The sequence below is a fragment of the Podarcis cretensis genome, assembly GCF_951804945.1.
Source record: "Podarcis cretensis genome assembly, chromosome: 9".
Lineage (NCBI taxonomy): Eukaryota > Metazoa > Chordata > Lepidosauria > Squamata > Lacertidae > Podarcis > Podarcis cretensis.
This window is the reverse complement of record NC_137178.1, coordinates 76,603,930-76,618,687: the sequence shown is the minus strand read 5'-3', so window position 1 is coordinate 76,618,687 and position 14,758 is coordinate 76,603,930. Positions and strand designations below refer to the sequence as shown.

The 14,758-nt window shown below is 44.2% G+C and overlaps 1 protein-coding gene across 1 annotated transcript in view; it reads left to right on the top strand.

The window, feature by feature from the left end:
* The window catches only part of HTRA3 (HtrA serine peptidase 3), a 33,806-nt gene extending 21,829 nt beyond the window's left edge, over positions 1–11,977 (top strand). The window contains exons 7-9 of the mRNA XM_079991567.1: positions 1,660–1,708; positions 10,802–10,897; positions 11,391–11,977. Of these exons, the coding sequence (XP_079847693.1) occupies positions 1,660–1,708; positions 10,802–10,897; positions 11,391–11,556 (311 nt within the window). The 3' untranslated portion in view covers positions 11,557–11,977. The remainder of the gene's footprint in view (positions 1–1,659; positions 1,709–10,801; positions 10,898–11,390) is intronic.
* Positions 11,978–14,758: the final 2,781 nt, after the last annotated feature.

The window sequence follows — 14,758 nt, the reverse complement described above, 5'->3', positions numbered from 1 at the left end:
CGCTAAGCCGCTAATAGCGCTAATCCGCTAAGCCGTGAATGGGCTTGCTTCGCAAGACGAAAAAACCGCTAGACGAAGAGAATCGCAGAACGGATTCTTTTCGTCTTGCGAGGCAGCACTGTATTGACACTCCACTCAGCACTGTGCTCCCCGCCTAATTTGCAGGGCCCCGTGGCTGTTTTTAAAACAAAGTTTAAACAAAGCCTCACTGTCAGTCATCCCCTTGTGTTGGGGACAGGGCACCTTCCCTGCTCTGAGGTCATACAGAGAAATAAAGGTTTGAGAACTGCTGCAGATATAGAACAGCTTGCCCTTCCAAGAAAGCACTTTGGAGACAGGTTTTACCTTAGGCGAAATAGATCATGTATATAAACTTTGTAAGTCGTAAGGTCTAAAAATAGGAAGCTGCCACATAGTTTAGAAACTTGGCAGATTGTCTGGCCTTTCCGTAAGCTTTCCTAACAACCTGATGTTATGAATTGGCTTGAACTGCTGCCTGTGGAGATTGGTTTGTGCTGCCACACACACATACACACAAACGTGGACTTCTCTGCCCTCCTTCCCTTATGGCCAGGGAAGAGAGGTTCAGAGCCCTTAAGATGCTGCCTGAGGGAGGAAATGCCAGCCCTAGGTCTTTTTCTCAGCCCCATTATGTAGCACACCTGAGCCCTGGAAGGGCTGGCACTTGAGCTGAGCCAACCCTGGCCATTGGGGACATTTCTGGGAAGACCTTCTTATGTTGACAGGGCATGGCAGCTGTTTCCTTTTAAACTTTTTTTTTAATTACCGTATTTTTTGCTCCATATGACACTTTCCCCCTCCTAAACAGTAAGGGGAAATGTGTGTGCGTCTCACGGAGCGAATGCAGGTGGGAAAAGAGCCACACACATGCTCTGCGCGGCTCTTGGGGGTTATTCCCGAGGAGGGAGAAGGGACTGACTGGCTGTGTCAGTCCCTTCTCCCTCCTCGTAGAAAAGCCCTCAGGAGCCCTGCTCCCTTTAAAGAGCGCACGGCTCTTGCTGGCTTTTTTGGGAGGTGGGGGAAGGGACAGAGGGCAGCCCCTCAGTCCCTTCCCCCACCTCCCGGAAAAGCCCCCAAGAGCCGCACTCCCTTTCACTAGCCATGTGAAGCATGTGTGCGGCTCTTGGGGGCTTTTTCCCTGAGGAGGGAGAAGGGCAGCCCGTCAGTGAGGGGAAAGCCTGCAAGCGCCGCATACATGCTCCACGCGGCTCGTGAAAGGGAGCGCTGAGCAGAGCCTGGGATGCATACAGGCTCTGCTCAGCGCTCCCTTAAAAAATATATTTTTTCTTGCATTCCCCTTCTAAAAACTAGGTGTGTCTTATGGTCAGGTGCATCTTATGGAGCAAAAAATACAGTAGCCGGGCATTTTAATGATTATCTGCATTGGTTTTAATGTTTTGACGGTGTACACTGTTCTTTTATTTCATTATACAGCGGCATAGGAATACTTTAAAAAATAAATAAAATTTACAATATGTTGCTGAGAAACCCAACTGTCTTAAAGAGATGGCCTATGGCACAAACTTTGGTTATTTTATATGCCATGTAGAGGTTTTTATGTAATTCTGTAGTGTTTTATGTTACTTTGTGCTTTGGAACGTTTTTAAAAAACTAACTAGGTTTTCATTTTTATTCCAGATATGAAAAAAAGGTTTATTGGAATAAGGATGCTGACAATAACACCTGCGTAAGTCTCTCTTGGTGTACTGAACTACAGAACACCCAGAGCTGCATTCATGTATATAATTCCAGTTGATATAAGCCCATCTCCCATGTGCAGAATTGTAACCCTGGGCCTAAATCCAGTTGTAGCCAGGGGCTGCGAATCATGTATAACAATGGGTGGACTAGATGAGCATTCTCATTCACATCAAAAAGAAGCATTGCTGGCATCTGGGGTCAGCATTTTCAGGCAACAACCAATGCCATAATGCCTCTGGAAGGCCCATTGGCGCCACCCCCTGACCTGCTGTGTAGAAAGAGGAGCATCTGGGCAGCTGCCCTCCCTCCCTCAGTGGCATTGCACCCCTGCTGGCATGGATAGCCTCTCTTTTGCAGCTACTGCCCAGAATAGGAAAGCCTGCTGTTGTGTTGTGCCACCAACTGACAGCCCAAGTAGACAGGCAGGAGAGGTGAGTGAGCAGCAGCAGTACCAGGTGCTGGGAGATGCTGGCAGCAGTGGGGATTGGACCACAGGTCTCATCCTCACATCTGTCCAGAGGGAGAGGACAGGTAAAGTTCATCTCCTTTTTTAAAAATAATAATAATATTTTTTCAAAGTTTAAGAGTTACAGAAAGAAAAAAAGAGAAATACAAAATACAAAAAAAATACACCAACAACAATAAAGAAAATACACTCGCTTGAAAAAAAAAAGAAAAAAGAACAGATTAAACCTTTGCATAACTTTCTTCCTTTACTTATTTCCTTGACCTCTTCACACCTCCCATTTTTGTATTCTAGTTCAAATCGTTATTTCTGCAAATCCTTCCAACCTTATTTTCATTTAAGTAATTTAATTTATTTTAAAAACCACTTTTACTTTATCCAATCTTAACTCTCATCCAAACCTATATATCAGTACTTATTCTTAAGACGTTTCTCTAAGGTCAAAAAAGATTCCCTTCCACGAATTTCCCAACTCTCATAAAAAACAAAAAAGCAAATTATATTGTATACCCTTTGAGTTCCCAATTTCCATTCCACCCATACCCCCTTCCCGGTTTCAGTCCCCAACATAAGTCCATCAATCTCAAAAAGCCATTAGCCCGGAGATCTTACATCCGAGACTCTTAAGTCTCTCTCATGTCCCCTCTGCCAGTCTTTTTGATAGTCCTTAGTACTGAAAGCCAAATCTCGGGGAAGCTCCAATCCAACAGCATACACATTCCTTCCAGCCAAACCTCCGTACTTAAAAGTAAGGCCTATGGGGTATTCCAAATCTTGTTTCATTCTCCTTTCAGATCCAAATGTCCCCAAAGCTCCAACTTCCACCTGAATCAAATTTATAATCCTAGGGTCATCTGATCTCCACGTAAGGAGATCTCTCCATCTTTCACTTTCCAATTCAGGCCAAGCTTCCATCTTCAAAAATTTATTTCCCCTTGTTGCCATCATGTCAGGCCTCAAATTGCAGCTCTCCTTTCGCATCTGCAGGGTTACGGCTCCCCCTTTCTTCTCTTCAGAGACAACATAATTCTCCTTCTCAAATTTCCCTGTTTGTTCAGTTGAATAAAATTCCTGTGCCGAGTTCTTATCAAGTTCAATGATGGTACTCACTCTTGTGTCCAAAGTTGTAACATTTGTAGTCAAAACACCAATTTGACCTTGCAACTTTCCCAAGAGAAAGAATGTCCTATTCAGTTCAGACTGGATTTCCTTTCCAACAGCCATTCTCTGCAATATCCCAAAGCTCCCTCTAGGGGAATTTAAGTTTCTTTTTACTCCTTTCAGCACAGATCCAAAAGTCCAGTTAAATTGTAACAGTCCTTCCTTCTTTTCAAAAGCAAACTTGTAACAAATGTAGACAACAGAAACAAAGTCCTCTTTTTGCGTCTTGACAGCTAGCTTGACATCTGTCAAATTGTTCTATACTTCATCTACGGGCTCTCACGGACCATTCCCGGGTCTGTGGGGGGGGGGTGGCACATCAATTCCCAAATTTAATTCTTTTCCTGCAGGCTCCCCTGCTTCCAGATAAAATTTCTTATAGTGTCAATCCGTACAATTAAAGTCCTTTACAGAAAAAAAAAAAAATCTCCATGACCTTAGTTGACAGATTCTTTGCTTTAAATTATTTACAGAAAGGGGAGGTGGACTTCCTGTTTGGACCTTCCCCGATCGTGCCGAATTTAAAAATATTTTTTAAAAATCCAATTTCCGTACTACTCACGGGTTGTTGTTTGAAATCCGAATGTCCACAAAAAGAAGTCAGCGCTCTCCGACAACGGCTGTGCGGCTTCACTCCGCAAAAATAGCAGTCGATTCGAGACACCGCGCCACTCACCCCGCGTCACTTCGGAACCCCCGAAAAGGGGTTTCCTGGTGTGAGCCGAATCCCACGTTCCCAGGCTTCCTCCGCCTGGGATTTTTAGAGGGCCCCCGCCTTCGCCGCGGCGGCCAGACCCGATTTTGGCGGAGCGGGTTCCTCTGAGTCAGAGGAATTCCGCCATTGCCGATGGCGCTAACCCGGAAGTCTTCGGTAAAGTTCATCTCCTGTACATCTGGGGGTGCAAGTGATGAAGGTGGTAAGGAGGTGCCACAGCCTCTTGGGAGAGCAGAGCAAGCATGGACCACAGCTGCTCCTCTCTGCTCTGCCTAACTGCTCATTTTGGCAAGCAGTGAGGAACATCTGTGTGGGAATGTTCAGGGTGACAGGAGAGGATATATTGTTTATTAATATCCTTCCTAACTTGTGCTAGCAAGTTCCTTTACTTAGCAGAGTTACATTCCCCTTTTTACACGCACAGCAGATAGCTGGTTGCAGGCTCGTGTGAGCCTCTCACTATTATACAATTCTGTCTGTCTCAGATTGAATTGTACATTCCCAGTTAAGTTCCCTTGAATCCCTTTTAAAAGAATAAAGACACCACAATCTTATTCAAAGTCAATAAAATAAGTTTACTTACATCAGTTCACAGTTGGATTCCTGAAGGCAGACTTAGTTACAAATATGTACATGTGGATCTACCCCATATGGGGGAATAATCCCAGTGCTTCTGCTAGCTGAGAAGCTAGCAGAGCATTCTTAGCTAAAAGCTGGTCAAACGAAGAAGGAAGTCAAAAAGAGGGAGGTGTGCTGTGTGACTCGTCCCTTTGTTACTTGGACAGGTTACTGTATTTTTCGCCCTATAGGGCGCACTGGCCCATAGGGCGCACCTCGGTTTTTTTGGGGGGGGGAATAATTTTTTTAAAAAATATTTCCCCAGCCCCCAGAACAGGCTGCTATCCGCAAGCCTTGCGAGCCCGGCGGGAGTTCCCGCAGGCTCGCAAGGCTTGCGGACATCTGCCTGAAGCCTGGAGAGCAAGAGGGGTCGGTGCGCACCAACGCCTCTCGCTCTCCAGGCTTCAGCAAAAGCCTGCATTCACCCCATAGGGCGCACACACATTTCCCCTTCATTTTTGGAGGGGGGAAAAGTGTGTCCTATAGGGCGAAAAATATGGTAGGTCATGCCCACCTTCTATCACATGCAAAAAGAAGGAGGCTCCAGCCAGGAGGAACAGGGAGTTTTGACTAGCTGGACCAAACATTCCCTTTTATGTCTTCTCTAGCATTTCAAGGAATGTTGTACTTGACTGCTTCTCATGGATCACATCCTACAGACTGCAGCAGCAGCAGCTGCCTCCCATCTCAGTCAGGAAGAGGAGAAGGTGCTGTTGCCTTGTTGAAGGGGGTGGCCACAAGAAGCTCACCTGAGGCAAAGCACCTTACCACAGACAATAACCTTGGACTACTTGAACGAGGGTGTGGATGCACATCCACAGTGTCTGCAGAAGGCAGCTTATGCATGTGAATGCCTTACACGTGTGCATGGGTGCGTGTAGCTAGGCTGTGATTTTATGTTTTATTAGAGACACTCCTGAGTTTATAATGACTAAGGACCAAAGTTCACATGACATGCAGTTTGCCCCCAGTATTTTTCCTTTTACAAAATTAAGGGTGCCATCTCAAGTGGAAGATAAGCGCAAAGGATAAGAGACTTCTTAATCCTTGACCACTCAGGTTTTCCTGATTAAAAACAAAACAATAGTACACACCCCAAAAGCTGCTTGTCTCGGGGCAGAACCAGCTGGGAGGGGAGTGGTTTTTTGGCAGAAAAGAACTGTAGGCTCATAGTCCATTTTAGATCACAGTCTCTGCAACTGCATTTTGTAAAATTATATATATATATATATATATACACACACACATATATAAAATATTTATTACTTTTCCAACAATTTAAACACTACAAAAAAGAAGAACAATACAATACAAAACACTACATAACACTAACACATTAAACTAACAAAACAAAACAAAAACAGTTTAAAACACATCAAATAATTTCAATATCTTATCTTTCATTCACTTATTTCTGCGACCTCCTCACACCTCCCTTTTTGTATTCCACTTCTGTTAATCGTTTCAGCAATTCCTTTCCATCTTCCTCTGTTTTCTATCCTATAATTATCTTAGCACATTCTAACCTTATTTTTTCCTTTAATACTCTGTTCATCTATTTATACTTAATTCCTTATAACATTTCTACTAAAGCCATATAACTTCATTCCAACATTTTTCTAGCATTCATTAATTTTACAGTATTTCCGTAAATAAGCTTTAAACTTTTTCCAGTCTTCTTCCACCGACTCTTCTCCCTGGTCTCGGATTCTGCCAGTCATTTCCGCCAGTTCCATATAGTCCATCAACTTCATCTGCCATTCTTCCCGGGTGGGTAAATCTTGTGTCTTCCAATACTTCACAATGAGTATCCTTGCTGCTGTTGTTGCATACATAAAAAAGTTCTATCCTTCTTTGGCACCAATTGGCCGACCATGCCCAGGAGAAAGGCCTCTGGTTTCTTCAGGAAGGTATATTTGAATACCTTTTTCATTTCGTTATAAATCATCTCCCAGAATGTCTTAATCCTTGGGCATGTCCACCAAAGGTGAAAGAATGTATCTTCAATCTCATTACATTTCCAACATTTATTATCGGGCAAATGGTAAATTTTTGCAAGCTTGACTGGTGTCATGTACCACCTATAAATCATTTTCATTAAGTTTTCTCTTAGGGCATTACATGCCGTAAATTTCATACCTGTGGTCCATAACTGTTCCCAGTCAGCCATCATTATGTTATGTCCAACATCTTGTGCCCATTTAATCATAGCAGATTTCACCATTTCATCCTGAGTGTTCCATTTCAACAGCAAGTTATACATTCTTGACAAATTCTTAATTTTGGGTTCTAACAATTCTGTTTCCAATTTTGATTTTTCCACCTGGAAGCCAACTTTTTTGTCCAAATTGTATGCCTCCATTATTTGATAATAATGGAGCCAATCTCGCACTTTATTTTTCAATTTTTCAAAACTCTGCAATTTTATTCTGTCTCCCTCTTGTTCCAAAACTTCCCAATATTTCGGCCATTTGGCCTCCATATTGAGTTTTTTCTGTGCCTTCGCTTCCATTGGTGACAACCATCTTGGCGTTTTCTTTTCTAACAAATCCTTTAAAGATCCAAACATTAAACAATGCTTTTCTAACAATATGATTTTTAAAAGCTTTGTGTGCTTTTACCTTATCATACCACAAATAAGCATGCCAGCCAAAAGCATTATTCAAACCTTCTAGATCCAACACGTCAGTGTTTTCAAGAAGCAGCCATTCTCTCAGCCAGCAACCAAATTCCTGTGTGAGGAAGTCTATCAAGCTTTCCTTCTTCAATTCAGGTAGGGCTCTGATCCTCAGATTCGTCTGTTTTTCTTTAAGTTCAATCATAGAAAGCGGCGACTTATGTTCATCAAGTTGCCTCTGTAGGGCTGGGACTCTCTCTCTCTCCAATTGTGTTACTTTACATTCCGCAGCAACGGCTTTCTCCCTAGCTTCCTCCGCAGTCTGCCGTATCAAAGTAGATTCCTGAATCAATTTCTGGATGGTTTCTGTATTGGTATTCACCTTTTGTCCCAAATTATTTATACTGATAGTTGCAGCATCCACTTCCACATTTGTCGCATCTGTTTTCTTGTTAAGCTGTTCCAGTGAATCATTTATCTTATTTAATGCAACCGCTAAGGCCTCTTCTGTCGACATTCCTCTTGGTTTTGAGTGTACTGGTGCAGAAACAGCTGCAGAAGAAGCAGGGGGGGGGACTGGTGTTGAGCCTCTCCTGGGTTGCTGCAAAGTCCTCCCAGACCTTAATGTTTTTTCTGCATTTGGCTGGTCTGTTTTTTCCTTTCCATTTGCCATAGCACTTAAAAGATTCAAGGTCAGTCCCAGAGTCTCACAGTTTTTTATCTTGCAGCTGGAAATTCCCCTAGCCCAGCTCTTGTAAAGCAACCAGTTTCAGAGGCTTCCACTAGGGGGAAACAGTTTCTATTTATATTAATCAATAATGTCCTCTTTTAAACACAGTTCAAAGAATCCAAAATTAGTTTCAGTTTTCAGTTACTTTTACTCCTTTTTAAAAGCAGCCGGAGACAGTAGAAACAATGTATTTCTCTTATTAGCTAGCTGTCAATGAACGTTCTAAGCGCTGTCAATGAACATTTCAAAAGACGTCAGTCCTGCTAGCAGCCCGTTTCCAGGGTCAGAGCGGCGGTATTTTAACTTTCTTCGCTCTCTCCTGCAGGCATATTCAGTCCACAACTCCCCCCCCCTCTCCTGCCTCCAAGGGGAGGGGTTAATGTTCTTTACTGATGGAAATTTAGTCTTTTACAGTAGGCTTTCCAAGACTTCAGCTTGCAGCCTCATTGCTTCAGTCTATTTACAAAAGGGGAAGGCGGACTTCCTGTATTGAACCTCCCTGTTACGATACCAAATTAAACGTTTAAAAACCCAATTCTCCCGCCTCAGCTCTACTCACGGGTAGTTACTTTAGAGTCAAATTGTCCACAGGAAAAAGTCAGCGCTCTCTGGCAACAGCTATGCGGCTTTGCTCCGTGGAAAAAGCAGATGATTTGAAGCACCGCGCCGCTCACCCCACGTCGCTCCGGACCCCCAAAACTGGGTTTCCCCGCGAGTAAGGGAGGCGCAAAAGGTGCCCGCCAAATCCCACGCTCACAGGCTTCTCCCGCCTGTGATTTTTTGCGGGTCTCCGCCTTCGCCGTGGCGGCCAGACCCAAATTCCCACGGGGCAAATTCCTCCCGATCAGAGGAATTCCGCCATTACCAGAGGCACCAACCCGGAAGCCTTTGTAAAATAAAATATTAAAAAACTGTTGGGAGACAACACATTGGAACAGAGAATTGGGTTCAGCTGATCCAACCGCCAGCTTATTTGTGGAATTAGTTTTTCAGGCAAGACTACGTGTGAGCTGTGTACTGTGATAAGAGGGGCTTGCAGCGATTCCTCCACAAGGAAGCTGTGATCTTCGGTGGTGTAGAGGCTTTGGGGATAACTTTGGGTTGCTAAGAGAAGCAGAACACAATTTTTTAAAATTAAACAAAATTGGCAAGATGTTCTTACACAGCTGCAGGGTGGCATTGGCAGCAGCAGAATCCTTGGAACTCCCCGAACACCCTGTTAGGATGTCCCCAAATTCCATGAGACTCCTGGGCTCTTCACAGGCCCCTCAAGGCCCAGCAGCTGATGAGAAACAGCTTATTTCAGCAGACTCCAAAAAGGAATGCCAGCCAGCAGCACTGCCAAGTCTGAGGGGTCGCTTGGCAAGGTGACCTCTGGGTGCCACCCTGATTTCTCTGCAATCCTCTCGCCTCACTGCCCTTCCTCTGCCAGGCAGCAAGAAAGGGCCCCTGTTCCTTGTTTATGTGGGTGGGCAGATACTGTACATTCTCTGAAGGATGACTTAGGCAGCAGTCTCTTCTTAATGCTGAAGTAGCTTTACCTCTTTGCACACAAGTTGATGCTGCATAGGCTACACAGTGGGAATCGCTTGAGCAGCACATGCCCGGAAGCCTCATGGCTGGTGGCCTCATTCTGATACAAAACACGAATAACTGTCATTTTATTGTCCACCCAGTTTGCTTTAACGGCAGCAGAGAAAGGCTCACTTTCCTCAACCCCGGAGGTTTATAGTCAAGAAAGTTGGCCCGTCAGACTTCTGCCTGCACTCCAGGACTTCCTCTCCCTCTCCTCTCCCCATGCATAGTCCTCCAGCCCCCATATCCGCTCAGAGAACTTCCCCCAACCCTATGATGCAGATTTGAGCATCAGAGGAGAGAAAGTCCCATTGCTCAGCTGGAAGTTCTTGCACTAATGGGGCAGCTTTGTTGGATACAACCCAAAATATCCAGAGATGGGAGTGGGGGGGGGGTGGGCTCATCCTCATCCTCTCCCACTTTGAGAAGAAATAGTGCTCCTAATCTTTCAGACAACCAGTCAGCTTTTCTCAACCCTTCCTCGGTCCAGTATACCTGAAGGAGCGTCTCCACCCCCAGCGTTCTGCCCGGACGCTGAGGTCCAGCGCCGAGGGCCTTCTGGCGGTTCCCTCATTGCGAGAAGCAAAGCTACAGGGAACCAGGCGGAGGGCCTTCTCGGTAGTGGCGCCTGCCCTGTGGAACGCCCTTCCAGCAGATGTCAAAGCGATAAACAACTACCTGACATTCAGAAGACATCTTAAGGCAGCCCTGTTTAGGGAAGTTTTTAACGTGTGATATTTTACTGTATTTTTGGTTTTTATGGAAGCCGCCCAGAGTGGCTGGGGAGGCCCAGCCAGATGGGCGGGGTATAAATAATAAATTATTATTATTATTATTATTATTATTATTATTCCTTCCAAAGAACCAGAGGAGCTGTGCAGCACAGCCCACCTGCCCCTTCCTCCATGAGTTTCCCTCTCCCTGGGGTACTACATCTGAAGCTGAATGTTACAAGCGTTTTTCAGAAAAACTGCTCATCCACCTTGCCTCTCACCAAGAGGCCACATAAACAGCCTGTGTCTTACAAGTTTCACTTGCCCTACTAACTTCCATTTAACACAATACTGCAAAGTTGTTTTAAAATGTTAATTCATGGAGGTAGAAATTCTGAATTCTTCAAAAGCTGCAGCAGCAATAGTAATACAATGATTCAATTTTGGTAATATTTGTGCTTCTTTTCTTTTCTTTTTTTTATAGACTAGTGGAAGAACTTAAGCTCGATGATCCAGATTTTCCAGATGTCAGTAGTGGAATTTATGTGCATGAAGTTGTTCCAAATTCTCCATCTCAGAGGTATATTGGTCACAATCCAGAAGCAGTTGCTTAAAACATGCTAAATCCAGCATAAACTCAGAGGCACAATTAGATTCAAGGTTCAACTTGTGTTGACTGATTTTTATTTTTTAACCAACTAAAAAAACTTGTAATGAGAGCCCTACTTTCCTTTTCTGGAGTTGTATATCCAGTGATATTTCATTTTTAAGTATTTTTCTTAAAGTCTCAGCTGTATTAGATTTCAAATCATGTAGGAGAAGTCTGTAATATCTGTGCTTATTTTTGTTTTTTGTTCTGTTTTTGTTCTAATAATTGTTTTTAATGCTGTAACCCACCCTGGGACCTTAGGCTGAAAGGTGGGTTATTATTGTTAACAACAACAACACATTGTAAGCTGCTTTGGGAGCGTTTAGGGGAGGTCAAAATGTTTTAATAAATAAATCTGTGGTTTTTTTTTTAAAAAATAAAGGATAGACTTTATCTTATAACTGTTTCTCTTTTGCCATCACAGAGGTGGGATTAAGGATGGAGATATCATTGTTAAGGTGAATGGGCGTCCATTGGAGACTTCTGCTGACCTGCAAGATGCAGTAATGAATGAATCACCTCTACTACTTGAAGTTAGAAGGGGAAACGATGACTTGTTGTTTAACATAGAACCTGAAGTGCTTATGTAAAACAAATTGAGGAAGATCATTGCAACACAATTAAACTCATTTATTCTGGAACATCAGATACCTCCTTTACAATGATTGACATAACTGCCTGAGCCGGGGCTGTACCTGACAGTCAACAACCTCACTACTTCAAGAAAAGTTCCTTTTGGTAGTTCTGCATATTGAATTTCATATAGTGTACGACTGTTGTATATGAAAGCAGTGAAATGTAGAAAAATGATTCTTATAGAATTATTGCCTGATATAAAAGCAAAACAATGTGCAAAACAAAGCTAAAACTTTGAGAAAGTGCACAATTTTTCAGGGTTTTTAAAATGATTTTTTTTCATTGTATTAAGAAAGCATTATTGTACAAATTGTATACTTATGACAAGTACTGTATGTTCTACTGTACAAAGATTAAAGTTTACACAACTGAAAAGTTTTCTCTTTAATTCTGTTTAGCTATTATTTCCTAGTACTATTGCTTTGAACAGAAGCACTATACAACAGCCCATCTGAGCCCTCAATAGAAGTGCTGTACTATGACAACTAGGGCTATATCACTCACGTTTAAGCTTAAGCCATTGCCAAAGAAGAGTATAGTACTTGTAATGTTAGCTGGAGCTGGTGTCCTTTGGGACGAAGGGCAGGATATTCATTCAACAAATTAATAAATAATTCTATATAGTATCTCTGTTCTGGATTCACTAGAGGGAAGGGTGAAAAGAAGGGTGCACACCTGTCACCACTGTTCACTAAGTGTCTGTTGTGCAGCAAAATGTTCTGTGAACATTTCCCCAAGAAAAATAATAGAATCATAGAAATTTAGGCACCAGCAAAAATGTTTCTCCTTAACCAGGACTTTGGCTAATTGACAGTCTCTGTCTTTCTAAATGTGTTTGTGGAAAGGGAGGTTAATGGTTTGTCATCTTGTACTTTGGGACGCAGGTGGCGCTGTGGGTTAAAGCCTCAGCGCCTAGGACTTGCCGATCGAAAGGTCGGCGGTTCGAATCCCTGCGGCGGGGTGCGCACCCGCTGCTCGGTCCCAGCGCCTGCCAACCTAGCAGTTCGAAAGCACCTCCGGGTGCAAGTAGATATATAGGGACCGCTTACCAGCGGGAAGGTAAACGGCGTTTCCGTGTGCGGCTCTGGCTTGCCAGAGCAGCGATGTCACGCTGGCCACGTGACCCGGAAGTGTCTCCGGACAGCGCTGGCCCCTGGCCTCTTAAGTGAGATGGGCGCACAACCCCAGAGTCTGTCAAGACTGGCCCGTACGGGCAGGGGTACCTTTACCTTTACCTTTACTTTTATGTCATGAACTGCCCTGTGATCTTTGGAGGAAGGGCAGTATACAGATTTAATAAGTAGTAGTAGTAGTAGTAGTAGTAATGAATGAATGAATGAATGAATGAATGAATGAATGAATGAATTGTAGAGCTGGAAGGGATGCATCCAATCCAACCCCTAAAGAGAGGAATAGATTAATTTTATTAACAATTATTTAGGCTCTACTGAGAGGGAACTAAGTGGAAAGGACCTTGTCACATCCTCAATCTAATGCACAAAACTGCTATCTAGCCTGCCAGAAGGCTGCAGGCCACAAAGCTATTTCTAAGTACTAGAGCAGGGGTCCTCAACCTTTTTCAGCAGTGGCCTGGTCCACCGTCCCTCAGACCATGTGGTGGGCCCGGCTATATTTTGAAGGGGGAAAAAAATGAACGAATTCCTATGCCCCACAAATAACCCAGAGATGCATTTTAAATAAAAGGGCACTTTCTACTCATGTAAAAACGCCAGGCAGGCCCCACAAATAACCCAGAGATGCATTTTTACACATTCTACTCATGTAAAAACACGCTGATTCCTGAACCATCTGTGGGCCAGATTTAGAAGGCGATTGGGCCGGATCTGGCCCACGGGCCTTAGGTTGCCTACCCCTGTACTAGAGGGATCCTGCATTTGTGTGCGCAGACTGGCTGAACCACTCTCAAGGGGAGGCAGCAGCCTTAACTGATGATGGGGGTTAGTGGCAACACTCCCACATTCCTCCTGAGCTTGGTACACACCTCAACAGAGAATCAGGTCGCATATTTATTAGTTTATTTATTAGTTTATTATTATCATTATACTTTCCACCTGACATGGCTCAAGGCGGCTTCCTGATAAAAATAAGAACTGCTTAAAAACACAGGGGAAAAAATCATTAAAAACAATTCAACATTAATAGAATTAGAACGATATACATATATAAAATCTTAAAATCATACAAATAATTGCAATAAAAACAGCAGGGCACCAGCATTTTCATTAAAAAGTAGTGAGTTCCCCAATAATTAATAATAATAATAATTTTTTATTTTATACCCCGCCCCTCCCGGTTTAAAAACCAGGCTCAAGGCGGCTAACAGCATATATAAAACATTGATTAAAATGCGACTATAAAACAGCATAAAACACAACATAAAATGCAGTATCAATAGCAAAATTCAGTCATTTTGGGGAGGGGAAAAAACAACAACCCAGACAGTAGACATCGAATGATCACCAGGGCTAACTGGCCCAAATCCTGTTGCAACAGGAAAGTTCACCTGCCTGAGGAAGGACAGCAAGGAGGGAGCCAGTTTGGTTTCTCTAGGGAAGGAGGTCCAAACCACGGAGCCACCACTGAGAAGGCCCTCCCTCTCCCGCGTCCCCACCAAGCAGGCCAGTGAGGGTGGTGGGACTGAGAGAAGGGCCTTCCTTGAAGATCTCAGAGGCCCATGAGGGCATGAGGTCCTTCACCTAGCTTGGACCTAAGCCATGTAGGGCTTTATAGATCATAGCCAGCACTTTGCATTGTGCCCGAAAACTGAGCTGCTGTAGGATTTACCACAAGAAGTGGCACATACACACCGTTTCAGCATCACAAGGGGGTGGGGCAGGGCAGAGTTACATGTGTCCTGCTGGTGCGTGTGGTGGCCAGGAACGCGAGTGTTGCCTGCAGGGACGGAGGAAGGGGGGTTCGGTAGGTGCGGTGCGCCCCAGGTGTCCCCACTGGGGGGTGATAAAATGCCAGGCGGCACTCACCACAGGGCCTGCAGTGCACCCAAAACACACGCCTCTCCTGGAAGTGACACGGTGGCTTGAGCGCCCACAGGCTCCGCAATGCCCCATATGGTTCGCCCGCCGCCTACCCCTCAGCTGTAGGGCTGAGTGGGAGGAGGCAGGCAGACTCCAGGCC